The 18833-nt window shown below is 45.2% G+C and overlaps 1 protein-coding gene across 1 annotated transcript in view; it reads right to left on the bottom strand.

Annotated features, from left to right (window-relative positions):
- The window catches only part of fras1 (Fraser extracellular matrix complex subunit 1), a 333688-nt gene that overhangs the window by 256585 nt on the left and 58270 nt on the right, over positions 1 to 18833 (bottom strand). The window contains exons 10-11 of the mRNA XM_056280308.1: positions 8234 to 8335; positions 2916 to 3107 (exon numbers count right to left, since the gene is read on the bottom strand). Coding sequence (XP_056136283.1) covers positions 2916 to 3107; positions 8234 to 8335 — 294 coding nt within the window. The remainder of the gene's footprint in view (positions 1 to 2915; positions 3108 to 8233; positions 8336 to 18833) is intronic.

Below are 18833 nucleotides of genomic sequence, written 5' to 3'. Positions count from 1 at the left end.
TTTTAGAGTTAGGTTAAAATTAGAGTTAGATTAAGAGTAGGGATACGTTAAAATTAGGGTTAGGTTAAAATTAGCGTTAGGTTAAAATTACAGTTAGGTTAAGATTAGGGTTAAAATTACAGTTAGGTTAAGATTAGAGTTAGGTTAAGATTAGGGTTAAAATTACAGTTAGGTTAAGATTAGGGATACGCTAGGGTTAAATTAAAATTAGAGTTAGGTTAAGATTAGGGTTAGGTTAAAATTACAGTTAGGTTTAGGTTTAAGGTTAGATTAAGATTACAGTTAGATTAAGATTACAGTTAGATTAAGATTAGGGTTAGGTTAAAATTAGGGTTAGGTTAAATTTAGAGTTAGGTTAAGGTTAGGGTTAGGTTAAGATTACAGTTAGATTAAGATTAGGGTTAGGTTAAAATTAGGGTTAGGTTAAATTTAGAGTTAGGTTAAGGTTAGGGTTAGGATAAGATTACAGTTAGGTTAAGATTAGGGTTAGGTTAAAATTAGAGTTAGGTTAAGATTATGGTTAGGTTAAGATTACAGTTAGATTAAGATTAGGGTTAGGTTAAAATTAGGGTTAGGTTAAATGTAGAGTTAGGTTAAATTTAGGGTTAGGTTAAGGTTAGAGTTAGGTTATGATTAGGATTAGGTTAATTTTAGAGTTGGGTTAAAATTAGGGATACGTTAAGATTACTGTTAGGTTAAATCAGAGTTAGGTTAAGATTAGGGTTAGGTTAAAATTAGGATTAGGTTCATTTTAGAGTTAGGTTAAGATTAGAGTTAGATTAAGAGTAGGGATACATTAAGATTAGGGTTAGGTTAAAATTAGAGTTAGGTTAAGATTAGAGTTAGGTTAAGATTAGAGTTAGGTTAAGATTAGGTTTAAGATTAAGGTTAGGTTAAAATTACAGTTAAATTAAAATTAGAGTTAGGTTAAGATTAGGGTTAGGTTAAAATTACAGTGAGGTTAAGATTAAGGTTAGGTTAAGATTACAGTTAGGTTAAGATTAAGGTTAGGTTAAGATTACAGTTAGGTTAAGATTAAGGTTAGGTTAAGATTACAGTTAGGTTAAAATTAGGGTTAGGTTAAATTTAGAGTTAGGTTAAGGTTAGGGTTAGGTTAAGATTACAGTTAGATTAAGATTAGGGTTAGGTTAAAATTAGGATTAGGTTAAATTTAGAGTTAGGTTAAGGTTAGGTTAAGATTACAGTTAGGTTAAGATTAGGGTTAGGTTAAAGTTAGAGTTAGGTTAAGATGGTTAGGTTAAGATTACAGTTAGATTAAGATTAGGGTTAGGTTAAAATTAGGGTTAGGTTAAATGTAGAGTTAGGTTAAGTTTAGTGTTAGATTAAGATTAGGATTAGGTTAAATCAAATCAAATCAAATCAATTTTATTTGTGTAGCCCAATATCAAAAATTACAAATTTCCCTCAGGGAGCTTAACAGCAACACAACATCCTGTCCTTAGACCCTCTCGTCGGATAAGGAACCACTCCCTAAAAAAAAAAACCCCTTTAACAGGAAGAAAAAATAGGAAGAAACCTCAGGGAGAGCAACAGAGGAGGGATCTCTCCCAAGATGGACAGCGTGCAAGGGATGTTGTGTTCACGCAATTTACACAATACAACATTGAAAGAGGATAACAGAATTATAAGGTTAGGGTCAGGTAAAGGTTAGGGTTAGGTTAAGATTAGGGTTAGGTTAAGATTAGGGTTAGGTTAAGATTAGGGATAGGTTAAGATTAGGGATAGGTTAAGATTAGGGATAGGTTAAAATTAGGGTTAGGTTAAGATTAGAGTTAGGTTAAGATTAGGGATAGGTTAAGATTAGGGATAGGTTAAAATTAGGGTTAGGTTAAGATTAGGGATAGGTTAAGATTAGGGATAGGTTAAGATTAGGGTTAGGTTAAGATTAGGGTTAGGTTAAGATTAGGGATAGGTTAAAATTAGGGTTAGGTTAAGATTAGGGATAGGTTAAGATTAGGGATAGGTTAAGATTAGGGATAGGTTAAAATTAGGGTTAGGTTAAGATTAGGGATAGGTTAAGATTAGGGATAGGTTAAGATTAGGGTTAGGTTAAGATTAGGGTTAGGTTAAGATTAGGGATAGGTTAAGATTAGGGATATGTTAAGATTAGGGATAGGTTAAAATTAGGGTTAGGTTAAGATTAGGGATAGGTTAAGATTAGGGATAGGTTAAGATTAGGGATAGGTTAAAATTAGGGTTAGGTTAAGATTAGGGATAGGTTAAGATTAGGGATAGGTTAAGATTAGGATTAGGGCCAGGGTTGGGTTTAAGGTTAACAACGATAAGGTCTGAAATGGTTAAGGTGGCGCCATCTGTGTGAAATGGCGTACAAATGGGGAGTCCTGCATCCACACTTCTGTTATGCTCATCTGAAAGGTGAACCCTCCACAACCCTTCACTTCTACCAACATCAACCCACCCTTCTACCTGCAGCTCTTCTGTCTGCCATTTTGTCTTTTACTTTTTGTCTCCTGTATTTAAGACATTAGAATTCTCTTAAAAGTTGGACATAAATCGTTAACCAGATTCAAAATGTTCATGTCTAACACACTTGAACATGAAATAAAAATCCAGCATCAATGATTTGTTTGCGAATAACTAATATTGTGCTTTTTATACATTTATTCAACATTATTTCCCTGATTTTCTTGGAAACATCCATTGAGTCATCCAAAGGAGTTGAATCAAGTGCAACTGAACCTGGTCTAACCCAAGCAGCGCTTGATTCAACTCCTTTGGATAAGCACGACCTGGATGAATGAGAACATTCACAGACATCCATCGAGTCCAACCGCTGGTATGAGCTCAGCGACTCAACGGACTCTGTCGACTTTCATACCTCACATAAATGTAGTGAACAGTGACTTTCTCTCAGGGTGAACATCCGGGCCTACCTGTGGGCACTCGACGTGGCCGCACTCGGCCGTCTGGCAGAGGACCTGGCCCTTGTTGCAGGTGCAGAACTCGCAGCCGGTGGCGTTCCACATGTCTCCGTGGTAACGCAGGACGCCCTCGTAAGGACAGCTGCCCTTAGCGGCGGCACACCGCTCGCAACACTGGCCGGCCTGCTTCACTCTGGTCTGGCCCTGTCAGGACAGAGGAGAGTCAGAGGGGAGTCAGAGGGGAGTCGGAGGGGAGTCAGAGGAGAGTCAGAGGGGAGTCAGACGGGAGTCAGAGGAGAGTCAGAGGGGAGTCAGAGGAGAGTCAGAGGGGAGTCAGAGGGGAGTCAGAGGAGAGTCAGAGGAGAGTCAGAGGGGAGTCAGAGGGGAGTCAGAGGAGAGTCAGAGGGGAGTCAGAGGAGAGTCAGAGGGGAGTCAGAGGGGAGTCAGAGGAGAGTCAGAGGGGAGTCAGAGGAGAGTCAGAGGGGAGTCAGAGGAGAGTCAGAGGGGAGTCAGAGGGGAGTCAGAGGAGAGTCAGAGGAGAGTCAGAGGGGAGTCAGAGGAGAGTCAGAGGAGAGTCAGAGGAGAGTCAGAGGGGAGTCAGAGGAGGGTCAGAGGGGAGTCAGAGGAGAGTCAGAGGGGAGTCAGAGGAGGGTCAGAGGGGAGTCAGAGGAGGGTCAGAGGGGAGTCAGAGGAGAGTCAGAGGAGAGTCAGAGGCGAGTCAGAGGGGAGTCAGAGGAGAGTCAGAGGGGAGTCAGAGGGGAGTCAGAGGAGAGTCAGAGGAGAGTCAGAGGGGAGTCAGAGGGGAGTCAGAGGGGAGTCAGAGGAGAGTCAGAGGAGAGTCAGAGGGGAGTCAGAGGAGAGTCAGAGGAGAGTCAGAGGAGAGTCAGAGGAGGGTCAGAGGGGAGTCAGAGGAGAGTCAGAGGGGAGTCAGAGGAGAGTCAGAGGAGAGTCAGAGCTAACGCTGCTAACGCTAGTGTGTGTGCGTCGGTTTGTGTTTGTTTGTGTATGTCTGTGTGTGTACATGCTAGTGTGTGTGTGTGTGTATACATGCTAATGTGCCTGAGTGCAGGTGCATGTGCTTGCTTGTGTTTGTGGGTTTGTTTGCGTGTGCATTAGTTTGTTCTTGTGTGTGTGTGTGTGCGTTTGCATATCAACATTTGTCTTTGTGTACATGTGTGTGTTTGTGAATGCTTTTTGTGAGTGTGGGTGTATGAGCCGTGTGTGTGCTTGTTTGTGGGATTGTCTGCAAGTGCATTTGTTTGTTTACGTTTGTGTTGCGGGTGTACATGCTAATGTGTGTATACATGCTAATGTGTGTGTGTGTGTGTCTGGTATGCAGGCCATCTTGTTGTGATATTTCAGCATCACTGGGATAGACCTGTGTCTCGGTGGCCCCACTGGACTGGCTCGATCAGGTAAAAGGAATAAATGAGATATGAGAGAGAGCAGCATGGTGGCCCAGTGGTCACCACTGTTGCCTCACAGCAACAAGGTCCTGGGTTTGAACCCCAGGCCGTCCCAGGTCCCTTCTGTGTGGAGTTTGCATGTTCTCCCCGTGTCTGCGTGGGTTTCCTCCGGGTGCCCCGGTTTCCTCCCACCATCAAAAAGACATGCATATTAGGGTTGACACTGCTGCCTGTGCCCCTAAGCAAGGCAGTGGAAAGAAGAGCATGTGTTGGTCCCCGGGTGCTGCAGCTGCCCACTGCTCCAATACAACAGGGTGGTTACATGCAGAGGATGAACTTCATTGTGTGCTTGTACAGTGACGCTATTTTATCTTCTTCTACATATTTCACAGGGTGCAGTTTCATCGGCATCTGAAACTGAAGTCCGTGTGAGATCATCTGGTGGAAAATTGGTGACGAGGGCGGATGAGGAACATTTCTAGTAGAAAACCGGCGATGAGGGCGGATGAGGAACATTTCTGGTAGAAAACCGGTGACGAGGGCAGATGAGGAGCATTTCTGGTAGAAAACCGGCGATGAGGGTGGATGAGGAACATTTCTGGTAGAAAACCGGTGACGAGGGCGGATGAGGAACATTTCTGGTAGAAAACCGGCGATGAGGGCGGATGAGGAACATTTCTGGTAGAAAACTGGCGATGATGGTGGATGAGGAACATTTCTGGTAGAAAACCGGCGATGAGGGCGGATGAGGAACATTTCTGGTAGAAAACCGGCGATGAGGGTGGACGAGGAACATTTCTGGTAGAAAACCGGCGATGAGGGTGGATGAGGAACATTTCTGGTAGAATACCGGCGATGAGGGTGGATGAGGAACATTTCTGGTAGAAAACCGGTGACGGATGAGGAACATTTCTGGTAGAAAACCGGCGATGAGGGCGGATGAGGAACATTTCTGGTAGAAAACTGGTGATGAGGGTGGATGAGGAACATTTCTGGTAGAAAACCGGTGATGAGGGTGGATGAGGAACATTTCTGGTAGAAAACCGGTGATGAGGGTGGACGAGGAACATTTCTGGTAGAAAACCGGTGATGAGGGTGGATGAGGAACATTTCTGGTAGAAAACTGGCGATGAGGGTGGATGAGGAACATTTCTGGTAGAAAACCAGTGACGAGGGTGGATGAGGAACATTTCTGGTAGAAAACCGACGATGAGGGCGGATGAGGAACATTTCTGGTAGAAAACCGGCGATGAGGGTGGATGAGGAACATTTCTGGTAGAAAACCGGCGATGAGGGTGGATGAGGAACAATTCTGGTAGAAAACCGGCGATGAGGGCGGATGAGGAACATTTCTGGTAGAAAACCGGTGATGAGGGCGGATGAGGAACATTTCTGGTAGAAAACCGGCGATGAGGGTGGATGAGGAACATTCCTGGTAGAAAACCGGCGATGAGGGTGGATGAGGAACAATTCTGGTAGAAAACCGGTGATGAGGGCGGATGAGGAACATTTCTGGTAGAAAACCGGTGACGAGGGTGGATGAGGAACATTTCTGGTAGAAAACCGGCGATGAGGGCGGATGAGGAACATTTCTGGTAGAAAACCGGCGACGGGGGTGGACGAGGAACATTTCTGGTAGAAAACCGGCGATGAGGGTGGATGAGGAACATTTCTGGTAGAAAACCGGCGATGAGGGCGGATGAGGAACATTTCTGGTAGAAAACCGGTGATGAGGGTGGATGAGGAACATTTCTGGTAGAAAACCGGCGATGAGGGTGGATGAGGAACATTTCTGGTAGAAAACCGGCGATGAGGGTGGATGAGGAACATTTCTGGTAGAAAACCGGCGATGAGGGTGGATGAGGAACATTTCTGGTAGAAAACCGGCGATGAGGGTGGATGAGGAACATTTCTGGTAGAAAACCGGCGATGAGGGTGGACGAGGAACATTTCTGGTAGAAAACCGGCGATGAGGGTGGATGAGGAACATTTCTGGTAGAAAACTGGCGATGAGGGTGGATGAGGAACATTTCTGGTAGAAAACCGGCGATGGGGGTGGATGAGGAACCTTTCTGGTAGAAAACCGGCGATGAGGGTGGATGAGGAACATTTCTGGTAGAAAACCGGCGATGAGGGTGGATGAGGAACATTCCTGGTAGAAAACCGGCGATGAGGGTGGACGAGGAACATTTCTGGTAGAAAACCGGCGATGAGGGTGGACGAGGAACATTTCTGGTAGAAAACTGGCGATGAGGGTGGATGAGGAACATTTCTGGTAGAAAACCGGCGATGGGGGTGGATGAGGAACCTTTCTGGTAGAAAACCGGCGATGAGGGTGGATGAGGAACATTTCTGGTAGAAAACCGGCGATGAGGGTGGATGAGGAACATTTCTGGTAGAAAACCGGCGATGAGGGTGGATGAGGAACATTTCTGGTAGAAAACCGGCGATGAGGGTGGATGAGGAACATTCCTGGTAGAAAACCGGCGATGAGGGTGGATGAGGAACATTTCTGGTAGAAAACCGGTGATGAGGGTGGATGAGGAACATTTCTGGTAGAAAACCGGTGATGAGGGTGGATGAGGAACATTTCTGGTAGAAAACCGGCGATGAGGGTGGATGAGGAACATTTCTGGTAGAAAACAGGCGATGAGGGCGGATGAGGAACATTTCTGGTAGAAAACCGGCGATGAGGGCGGATGAGGAACATTTCTGGTAGAAAACCGGCGATGAGGGCGGATGAGGAACATTCCTGGTAGAAAACCGGTGATGAGGGTGGATGAGGAACGTCTCTTATTTGAGAGGTCTTCTGTAAAGTGCTAATGCTAAGTGCCAGCAGCGCCCTCACGGTCCTGTTTCAAAGCAGCGTCTCCATTAAGAGACACCGGCGTCTAACTGGCAGCATCTGGCGGGTGATAATTAGCATGTGTCTCCCACCAGGTACGTAGCTCATCATCTCAGAGCAGTTAGAGGAACAAGGGGTCCACCGGGAGAGTCTCTAAAGAGCTGACTAGTGTTTTGTTCTCAGAATGGATGCTGGGAAAAGCTGAATGTGGCTGACAGCTGGGAGAGACGCGTCTCCGGCTCTCGGGCTAAAATGATTCGGCTCTTTATTAGAGGAGCGCTGTGCTTTACACGGGGCTTCGTTAAGCTGAGGGCGACGGCAAGACTGACAACAAACACCTCCCCCTCTAAAAGCCCCCCTGCACAGCAGCGCCGGCTGGAACGGCTTGCCCCGAAACACAGAGGGGGAGGAGGGAGAGCTTCATCTTCATCATCACACTGTGTATGAATGAGAGAGACTGGGGGGGGGGGAGTGAAAGTGAGGGCGAGAGAAAGAGAGGGAGAAGAGAGCGAGAAAGGGAGAAGAGATAGGGGAGGAAAAGAGAGAGGGAGAGAGAGCAAGAGAGGGAGAAGACAAGAGACAGGGGGAGAAGTGTCAGAGAGTTAAAGAGAAGGGAAAGGGGGGGGAGAAGAGAGAGGGAAAGAGAGGGGGGGAAGAAGAGAGAGGGGGAGGAAGAAAGAGAGAGAGTGACAGGGAAAGAAAGAGAGGGGGAAGAGAGGGGGAAGAGTGACAGGGAAAGAAAGAGAGGGGGAAGAGAGGGGGAAGAGAGAGAGGGGAAGAAGAAGAGAGAGAGAGAGAGAGAGAGAGAGAGAGAGAGAGAGAGAGAGAGAGAGAGAGAGAGAGAGAGAGAGGGAGAGAGAGAGGAGAGAGAGAGAGAGAGAGAGAGAGAGAGAGGGGGGAGGAAGAGAGAGAGGGAAAGAGAGAGAGAGAGAGAGAGAGAGAGAGGGGAAGAGAGAGAGAGAGAGAGAGAGAGAGAGAGAGAGAGAGAGAGAGAGAGAGAGAGAGAGGGGAAAGAGAGAGAGGGAGAGGAGAGGGGGAAGAGAGAGAGAGAGTGTGTGTGTGTGTGTGTGTGTACCAACCTTGTCGCAGGTGATGGGGAGACATGTGTGTGTATGACATCGTGATTGACCCCGGTCACACACACACGTGGTGCAGGCAGTCTTCTGCCACTGCTCACCGTGCTGCAGAACACACACACACACACACACACACACACACACACACACAGACACACACACACACACACACACACAGGGTTAGCGAAGCGTCACACTGCCAGGACCCACACACAGGACCTGTGAACACATCAGTTGTTGTGGGGCTGTAGCGAATCACACACAGTGGTGTGTTACTGTGGTGCTGGTGGTGCTGCTATGGTGCTGGTGGTGTTACTGTGGTGCTGATGGTGCTGCTGTGGTGCTGGTGGTGTTACTGTGGTGCTGGTGGTGTTACTGTGGTGCTGGTGGTGTTACTGTGGTGCTGGTGGTGCTGCTGTTGTGCTGGTGGTGTTACTGTGGTGCTGGTGGTGTTACTGTGGTGCTGGTGGTGTTACTGTGGTGCTGGTGGTGCTGCTGTGGTGCTGGTGGTGCTACTGTGGTGGTGTTACTGTGGTGCTGGTGGTGCTGCTGTGGTGCTGCTGTGGTGCTGCTGGTGGTGCTGGTGGTGCTGCTGTGGTGCTGGTGGTGTTACTGTGGTGCTGGTGGTGTTACTGTGGTGCTGGTGGTGTTACTGTGGTGCTGGTGGTGGTGCTGGTGGTGCTAGTGTGGTGCCTCTGTGGTGCTGGTGGTGCTGCTGTGGTGCTGGTGGTGCTGCTGGTGGTGCTGGTGGTGTTACTGTGGTGCTGGTGGTGCTACTGTGGTGGTGTTACTGTGGTGCTGGTGGTGCTGCTGTGGTGCTGGTGGTGCTGCTGGTGGTGCTGGTGGTGCTGCTGTGGTGGGACATGGGGGTTTTCATCAGGGCAGTTTCCCGGTTTACCACATGAGAAGTCCAACGAGAAGAACACTTGTCCCCATTCAGCAGTCCTGCATGGACACACACAGAGACGTCTCACGACGTCCTGCGTCAAAGCCACAAACACCTGCACGGCTCACTAAGACAAATGTCCCCACCCTGGACACCACCCGTTCTGTCTCTCCCCCCAATTGTACCCGGCCAATCACCCCGCTCTTCCGAGCCGCCCCGCTCTCTGCTCCGCCCCCTCTGCCGACCCGGGGAGGGCCGCAGACTACCACGTCTCCTCCCATACACGTGGAGTCGCCGGCTGCCTCTTTTCACCTGACAGTGAGGAGTTTCACCAGGGGGACGTAGCACATGGGGGGGGGATCACGCTATTCCCCCCAAGTTCCCCCTCCCCCCCTAAACAGACGCCCAAACCGACCAGAGGAGGCGCTAGTGCAGCGACCAGGACACGTACCCACATCCGGCTCCACCTGCAGACACGGCCAATTGTGTCTGTAGGGACGCCCGACCAAGCCGGAGGTAACATGGGGATTCGAACCGGCGATCACCCGGACGCCCACCGTAATATCAATAACAACATAACAACAATATGTCTTCCAGCTGTCTGTCCAGCACAGGAAACGTCCTCACCTCGGGCACGATGCTGCAGTCTGCTCCTTCACATGAACAAACAAAGCACAACATGAGAAGAGCTCGACACCACACGAGGGGGTCGTGTCCCATAGCAACCGTCTACACACATGAAGACAACAGGGCGGCTGGATTTAAGGCTCGTCATCCGAGTCCAGCAGCTTGATGGACCGAACGTTGGACTCTGCTTCCTGGCGGCAGAGGTTCCTGCTCAGACGAGGGCCTGCGAGGGTCTACGGTCAAGGCTGTTTCGTGACTCCTCCGGCTGAAGGAGGTCCGACAAACCGTCGTCTCCGCCGTCCCGTCAGCCTGAGCTGCTGTCAGACGGCTCGTCCACGGGTCCGACGAGACCACATGGTCCAGCGTTCCCGTCCCTCTTCCTAAAATCCCTCCCCTCCTCCCCCGGTTCCGGTCCGGCGGGCTGGATTTGATCCGTTTGGAGGATGGAGGGATTTCTGATGCTTCGCCGCATCTCCGCCTCATTTCCCCTTTCCAACCCCAGAATGCAGAAGACCACAGCGAACCGCTTTAGCTTTTGACCCGCCGCCTTGTGCCCCGACTGCAAGGCCGACAGGTCCGAACTGCATTCCTACTTGTAAGAACCACATTTCAAATGTAAAGATTCAGTCGCCACCGCTCAGAGTTGGTTTCGGCGGGGGAGTCGTTTCTACCGGCATAAATCAAATATGGACATGAATCACTTCACTGGGAAATGTGTCTCCACATGTTTAGACTGAAATTATGACACGCTGAAGAATTGTGACTGCTGAAAACGTAACTGTTATTTGTGCTCCTACATGAAGACATAAAAGTGTCCTTTGTACATTTTTTTCTTATTCTTATTATGATTATTTTTTCACATGTAACAATTACATTTTCACTTGTAAGAATTTGAACATATAATAATTCCAGTTTCAACATGTCAAAATAGAAAATCTACATGTAAGAAATAAAGCTATTCGTGTTGAAATTCGATTTATACTGGTAAAAATGATTCCATCCATCCATCCATCATCCAAACCACTTCTCCTGCTCCTCTCAGGGTGGCGGGGATGCTGGAGCCTATCCCAGCAGCCACTGGGCGGCAGGCGGGGAGACACCCTGGACAGGCCGCCAGACCAGCACAGGGGAAAATGATTAAAATATCATTGAGAAAAATATTAAAATAAAAAATAGCAAAAATAGCAAAAACAGTAAAATAAAAAATATTAAAAACGATCAAAATAAAATTGAATAAAATATTAAAACAAAATGAAATTAAAATATCATTGAGAAAAATATTAAAATAAAAAATAGCAAAATAGCAAAAATAGTAAAATAAAAAAAATATTAAAAACGATCAAAATAAAATAGATTAAAATATTAAAAATATTAAAACAAAATCAAATTAAAATAGATTAAAATATTAAAATAAAAAATATTAAAATGATTAAAAAATGATCACAGGTAAAAATGAGTCCTCCCACTGAAATGAATTCTGAGCTGTGATAAATGAATTTACACATGTAAACATTTGATTCTTACAAGTAACATTTCAACTTTGACGTGTTAAAATGTTTTTTTTACGAGAGAAATTTGAATTTGTACCGGTAACGATTCCATTTCGACACGTTCGAACTGAATTTTGACAGTTAAAGCAGCGTTCGATGGAAGAGCAGTTTCATTCTTCATTTTGTTTTGCTCGAGCTCATCTGCCTCCTCCTCCTCCTCCTCCTCGTAAAGGAACACCAGAGGCAGTTTATGATACACATTATGAAGAACCATGCTACAAACCCTGGATGGAGACGACAATGCTGGATTAAACCTCCTCAATATCCCACAAAAAGGTTTGAAACGAACTTCAGGTGGATTTCCCTTGTGTCCGTGAAGAGCTCATGTGCTAAATGTGCTAAACGGGCGATGGGAGCGGACTCGCCGAACACAAAGATGAAATGCAAATATTTAGTGACATGACCAACTGTTTCTTCGTCTTTTTTGGGGGGGGTGGGGGGTTCCCCCTTTTTCTCCCCAACTGTACTTGGCCAATTACCCTACTCTTCCGAACCGTCCTGGTCGCCACTCCACCCCCTCTATGGAGAGCTGCAGACTACCACCGCTATTCCCACCCAACTCCCCGTACTCCCTGAACAGACGCCCCAACCGGCCAGAGGAGGCGCTAGTGCGGCTACCAGGACACATCCGGCTTCCCACTCGCAGACACGGCCAATTGTGTCTGTAGGGACAGCTGACCAAGCCCGAGGTAACACGGGGATTCGAACCGGCGATCCCCGTGTTGGCAGCCAACAGAATAGACCGCTACGCTACCCAGACACCCACCAGGTTTACATTTAAATGACGTCATCAACCCTCACACACACACACACAACATGACCTTGACCTCCAAAAAAGCATCAGTCAAATCATACATGGTTTTGTCAAACATGGACACACACACACACACACACACACACACTCCCATAATACATGCATTTGTGTCATCCAGACTTGATCACTGTAATGTTGTTCTCAGGTCTGCCACTTTCTAGAACTAAAAGTCTTCAGATGGTTCAGAATGCTGCTGCTGCTAGAATCCTAACTACAACTAGGAAACTTGACCATATTACACCAATTCTCACCTCCCTTCACTGGCTTCCTATCCATGTTAGATCAGAATACAAGGTGCTTCTGCAGACTTATAAAATCCTAAATGGGCTGGACCCATCTTACCTGTCTGACCTCCTTAAACTGTACGTTCCATCTGGAGCTCTCAAAACACAGGGCTCCTGTGTGTACCCAAAGTTAAGGAGAAGTCAGCTGGTGGCAGGGCCTTTTCCTATCGGACCCCGCTCTTGTGGAATAACCCGCCTGCTGCCATCAGACAATCAGTCTGTTGAGTCGTTTAAATCCAAACTTAAAACTCACCTTTTTGACTTAACCTACAATTAGTTTCCCTTAAGTTGAGCACTTCGCGACCTGTACTGCATGGCGGGTCGGTCTCTGTCTCAATGAATTTACCAACCACTCTTCTGCCGACGAGATTATTTACTTTTACTACTACTAGTACTACTTTCAGCATTAGGGGGCGCCACAGCGGATCATCCGTTTCCATTTCTTCCTCTCCTCTGCATCTTCCTCTGTCATATCAGCCACCTGCATGTCCTCCCTCACCACATCCATAAACCTCCTCTTTGGCCTTCCTCTGGCCCTCTAATATACTCGTCCCTAATCCTGTCCTTCTTTGTCACTCCCAATGAAAATCTTAGCATCTTCAACTCCGCCACCTCCAGCTCCACCTCCCGTCTTTTCGCCAGTGCCACGGTCTCCAAACCATATAACAAAACTGGTCTCACAACCATCTTGGAAACCTTCCCTTTAACTCTTGCTGGTACCCTTCTGTCGCAAATCATTCCTGACAATCTTCTCCACCCAGTCCACCCTGCCTGCACTCTCTTCTTCACCTCTCTACTGCACTCCCCGTTACTTTGGACAGTTGACCCCAAGTATTTAAACTCATACGCCTTCATCACCTCCACTCCTTGCATCCTCACCATTCCACTGTCCTCCCTCTCATTCATGCATAGGTATTCCGTCTTGCTCCTCCTGACTTTCATTCCTCTTCTCTCCAGTGCATACCTCCACCTCTCCAGGCTCTCCTCAACCTGCACCCTATTCTCACTACAGATCACAATGTCATCCGCGAACATCATCGTCCATGGAGACTCCTGCCTGATCTCGTCCGTCAACCTGTCCACCACCATTGCACACAAGAAAGGGCTCAGAGCCGATCCTTCATGTAATCCCACCTCCTCCTTGAACCCATCGGTCATTCCAACCGCACATCTCACCACTGTCACACTTCCCTCATACGTATCCTGCACCACTCCTACATAGTACTTCTCTGCAACTCCTGACTTCCTCTTACAATACCACACTTCCTCTCTATTGCAAACTGTTGTCTTCTCTCACGTCTTTTCTCTCTCTCTAAATGATGTTGTCTCCTTTCTCTTCTTCTGTGTGTGAATGGTGTGATATCAGTGTCCCGTGTGCATGTGTAGCCTGTCCTCCTCCTAGGTCTCCATGGTGACAGTGGTTGCCACCTGGACAATGCTTGGCATCCTCCTCATCATATTCTTCATATATTTTATAATTCCATTATAATTGTGTTATCCTCTTTCAATGTTGTATTGTGTAAATTGTGTAAACACAACATCCATCGCACATTGTCCATCTTGGGAGAGAGATCCCTCCTCTGTTGCTCTCCCCGAGGTTTCTTCCTATCTTTTCTTCCTGTGAAAGGGTTTTGGAGGGAGTTGTTCCTTAGCCGATGCGAGGGTCTACAGACAGGATGTTGTGTTGCTGTAAAGCCCCCTGAGGCACATTTGTAATTTGTGATATTGGGCTATACAAATAAATGTAACTTGACTTGATGTCTTACCTCAAAGCCCACATAAAACATGACAGCCCTTATTTAACAAGCCGTCAGACGGACAAACAGGACTGGTGAATAAAACCTACAGCTGCTGCAGCAGAGATAGCGCCTGGTCTTTGAAAACGTTTGGAAGGTGTTTCTTTTACTTTTCAGTTTTGCTCAATGTCGCCCGCCTGTTCCACTGTTACAGAATTACTGTGATAAATAATGGCCGGTGTCTAAAATTCATAAGCACAAATACACTTACTCATTCACTCACACATATGCATGCAACAAAACGTACACACAGTGGAACAATTCACGAATGTTCTCTCTCCATCTGACAAAAGCAAATGAGCAGAATACGACTGTGGTTTCTGGCTGTCCTGAACTAAAATGATGTTTCATCAGAAAACTATAGAGACTGGAAAACCCGAAGCAAAGCCGAGCGTGAATTCCCCTTTGATCCAGAGACACTGGCCGAGCTGATGAAAACAACTCGTTTTATTCAAATCTGACGGACAAACTAAAGAATGAACTTTCTGAGCACTTAACTTCCGACAGATATATGTGAAACAAATAACATGAAGAATCCACTCACATCAGATTGTGATCCTTTCATTTAATTGGCATTTTGAAGACGTGATCTAGCTGTCAGTCCATTATCCATGCAAAAAGTAGGAAAAATCAGACACGTGCCAAAACTGTCTCACAACACAACCCGGTTCACAGATGATGCGCGAGTATTATTCTCCATCTATAACATGTGATGCCGATACACGACTCCTCTTTTTATCTAAAGACGTATGCTGATGACGTGACTTTGTCTGAGCTACTGCAAGAAGGGGCCACTGAAAAGGAAAACGTCATATACTGTAAAATCTATCCTGCTGGGGTTCAAACAGTGTTTTCTGTTTAACATGTACAGTTTCTTTTCTGATTATAAGATTAATCTTGACAAAACTGAAACAGGACCCCTGTTAGAATATAACTATGACACGATTCAACACAAGTTTCCCTTTAAATGGTCACCCAACAGCCAGAAGTATCTGGGTATATTGGTGTAAATACCTGGGTATATAGATTAAAACCCAAAGATTAAGTACCTGGGTATATTAGTGGATAAGGATATAAAGAACTCCCATAGGCTCAAACTGTTGAGTTTGTTGCAGAGAGTGGAGGATGACTTGAATAACTGGATGAACCTCTCCTTTGCTTCACTAGGCCGAATTAATGTTATAATTGTTTTAATTTACCCTACACTACATAAAAGGCGGGTTGAAACTTCCTAATTTTAGACCACATTATTTGGCCTCACAACCTAGATTTTTGGATCAACTGTTTGATGGGGACTCCCCAACCTCACGGTTGAATGCTGAGAGGTTGCAAATGAATGAGATGCTTCTATTTGATATTTTATATATAAGTGGGATGGGAAGTCAATCATAACTGTTATCTATACCCCTTTCATTGTTCACTCGGTCCAAACTTGGTTCAAAATACAAAAGATGTTTGGGCAAGATGGTTTTCTGTCTCCCATGACTTGCTTGTGGGGAAATGGGCTTATCCTTATCTGGTACCAGAATATAAACTTTGAGTCGAGGACGAAAAAGGGTATCTTTCGATTGGAACATTGTTATGTGGATGGAATTTTTATGTCCAGATATATCAACAGAAATATCGACAACCTGACAAGGATTTTTTTCAAAAACTTAAAAGTTGAGAAATTTTATAAGGGTTAACCTTCAAGGACAGCAGAAACTACCCACGATGTCACCCACTGAACTTCTTTTTCAAGACAGCCAACCAATGGTTAGAACCATAACTAAGGTTTATGAAGCCTGTTATCTTTCCTGTCAATTCCTGAACCGGAATGATCTAGACTTAGGTGGGAGATGGATATACTAGGTATAGAGATTGATCCAGAACTGTGGAGGAACTTATGTAGTAATGGTGTTACGTGTACACTATATTCAAGATATAGGTAATTTCAGTTCAACTTTTTAACATCGGACTTATCTCACCCCTTCCAACCTACATGGGTTCAACCACAATCTCTCATCCGTTTTAGATGTGGTCTAGCAGAGGGCACTTTCCTTTGCTTTATCCAAAATTCATGGAGTTACTTTCCCAATCGATCTCTAGATATGCCTTTTAGACAACCTCTCACATTCTAATCTTAAACATAGTCATTCCTTCGAGCTTACAGAACTCCTTCTGGCCTACACCAAAAAATGTATTGCTATGAAATGGAAGTCAGATCTCCCATTGCCAGTTGGATTATGGTTCTCAGAAGTGAACAACTGCATACCTCTGGGAAAAGATAACCTACTCACTAAGGAATAAGACCATTTTTTTTCTATAAATATGTCAACCTTTTATCAGCTACATGGAGAATCTCCCATCTCACATGATTGGAGGATCGTCTGCACAGTCCCTCTAATTTCACAACACTAGTTTAATAAAAACCCATTCTTTTGTGGTTAAAGCCGATCCATCTCTCAATTTTCCCCCCCTCTTTATTGTTTTACTTTTCGTAGTTACATTTTTATTTTAGTTATGTCTTAATTTCTTTTACTGTCTGTTAATTTATCTTTGAGACGTCTGTAATGTACAGTGAGCGTTTTTATATCGTCAATGTGTGGCTGTGTGGTTTGAAAAAACAAAATAAAATAGTCAAAAAAAGTTTTCCTCATAAACACCAGTAAAACCAAAGAATGGGTCATCATCGATAGAAACAGCGCTCCATTCCTGTTACATAAAGAACTACTGACCACCCTGTAGAAATCGTGGATGACTTTGACTATCTAGGCCCTTTTCTAGACAGCAGACTGAACTTTAGAGTTAATTCTGAATACATTTTCAAGATAGCTACACAACGTCCATGTCTTCAGAGAAGAAGCAATAACTTCTCTGTGAGCAGCAGAAGTAATCTCGAGCTGGTGTGTTAAAAGTTTTATAGGAAGTGATCTGACTTACAACATCTGCGTTTGGTATACAGCCTTTTGGAGGGTAAGAATAGAAGAAAGTGGTAAAGGATTGTGACTCTGGGGAACATCGAATGGGAAATCAGAGCAAGGGTCTGATACATTTGTGCACCATAACAGGCAGAAGGTCACAAAGAATAATTATCAAAAATTACTTTATCACAACTGCAATTTCCTCAGTGAATTCTTAATTTGTTAATGGCTACCCGTCTACTGTGTCGTTTGCCTACTGTTGTACTGGAAGATCTGCTATGTTGTGGCCTGTGATGTCTAGGTTGTGTTCATGTTAGTTTGCTGATTTCATACATTTTAGTGTGTTTTCTAAATGCAACCAGAGAGAAGACAAAAACAAATTTACAGCAATGGATAATAAAGTTCTATCAATGTATAAATGAATGAATGAAGGAATCAAAGAACTCAAAGCAATTCCCGCCGCTGCTGTACAAGAGTATATTGAATGTCTATATGGATGTCTGGATATGAACTTGTATTTTGATGTGCAGGCCTGTGACAACACATTTCAACCAACAGGACAATAAAGAATCAATCATTCCGTCTATGTTGATTCATTTCAGTCATCCTGGTCATAAAATATCCAGGAGAGGTTTAAATCTGTTCTCTTCAAACTGAAGTCCAGCGTATAGATTTAAACCTCTCCTGGCATCAAATCAGTCAGTCTGTCTGTCTGTGTTTCTAGATAGATAGATGCTAGCTAGCTAGCTAGCTAACTAAAGGTGTTATATGTAAGATTTCAAACATTAATATAGCAGCAAACAACTATATGCTATGAAAAGAGATAGTGGAGTAATGACGTCCTGAGCAGAGAATGACATCACACTCCCTCTGTGTGTGTTGCGATCCGAGTTTCTCTGTTCTTTGTTTTGGAAGGCGGTCCGGCTGTGCGTGCAAGTTAGTGCATGTGAGGTAGCTAGCGTTAGGTTAGCAGGATAGCTAGCAAGCTAATAATTATGTTACATGGATTTTGGTCACTCGGCAGATCGGACAAATAGCTCCTGACCTAGCTGAATACATTACTGATGTTAACAAAATAACTATATACTGTAAAATTCAATATTCCAACAAACAAGAACATGAAATAGCCAAGAAGGCGAAGGGAGAGGGGAGGTTTGTGTTTGTTTGCTGTAGCTGAATATCATATATAGCATCTTTACATATCTATCTATCTAAAACGCAAACACAGAAGAGTAACCGGTTTTCTGGTTTGAAATAAATGAACTCCGACAGACCACAGCATAATCATAACACATTAGATGGAGTTCTAAACACAGACACGCTGGCGTTCATCTGCCGGTGTACGACCGGAACAGTCCTGACACGACCTCACTGTCAGGATGTGGAAAAATATGGCCGCCGTGCAGTGAACTGCTTTTTCCTTTGACGGATGGCAGGTGAAATGGAGTGCTGAACACTGGTTTAACTACGCACTCGGCCCACCAGCAAGCCAGGCCTCCAGCCTGTGTGCATGTTTCTGTGTTTGTGTTTGTTTGTGGCCTGTGTGTGTGCGTGTGTGTGTGTGACAAACGCAGCAATAATACATAAATTGAGATGTCCCCTACACTTTTTAAATCTGACACCTTGGAGATAAAATATGTATTCGAAGTCATGTCACCACTGGCACGATTGTGTGTGTGTGTGTGTGTGTGTGTGTGTGCGACACAAACATGCATTAGAGAGAATGGGATTCTGTGATCAAAG

The sequence above is a fragment of the Lampris incognitus genome, chromosome 1 (genome assembly GCF_029633865.1).
Source record: "Lampris incognitus isolate fLamInc1 chromosome 1, fLamInc1.hap2, whole genome shotgun sequence".
Classification (NCBI taxonomy): domain Eukaryota; kingdom Metazoa; phylum Chordata; class Actinopteri; order Lampriformes; family Lampridae; genus Lampris; species Lampris incognitus.
The sequence above is the reverse complement of the archived record's forward strand: the minus strand, read 5'-3'. Positions and strand labels throughout refer to the sequence as shown.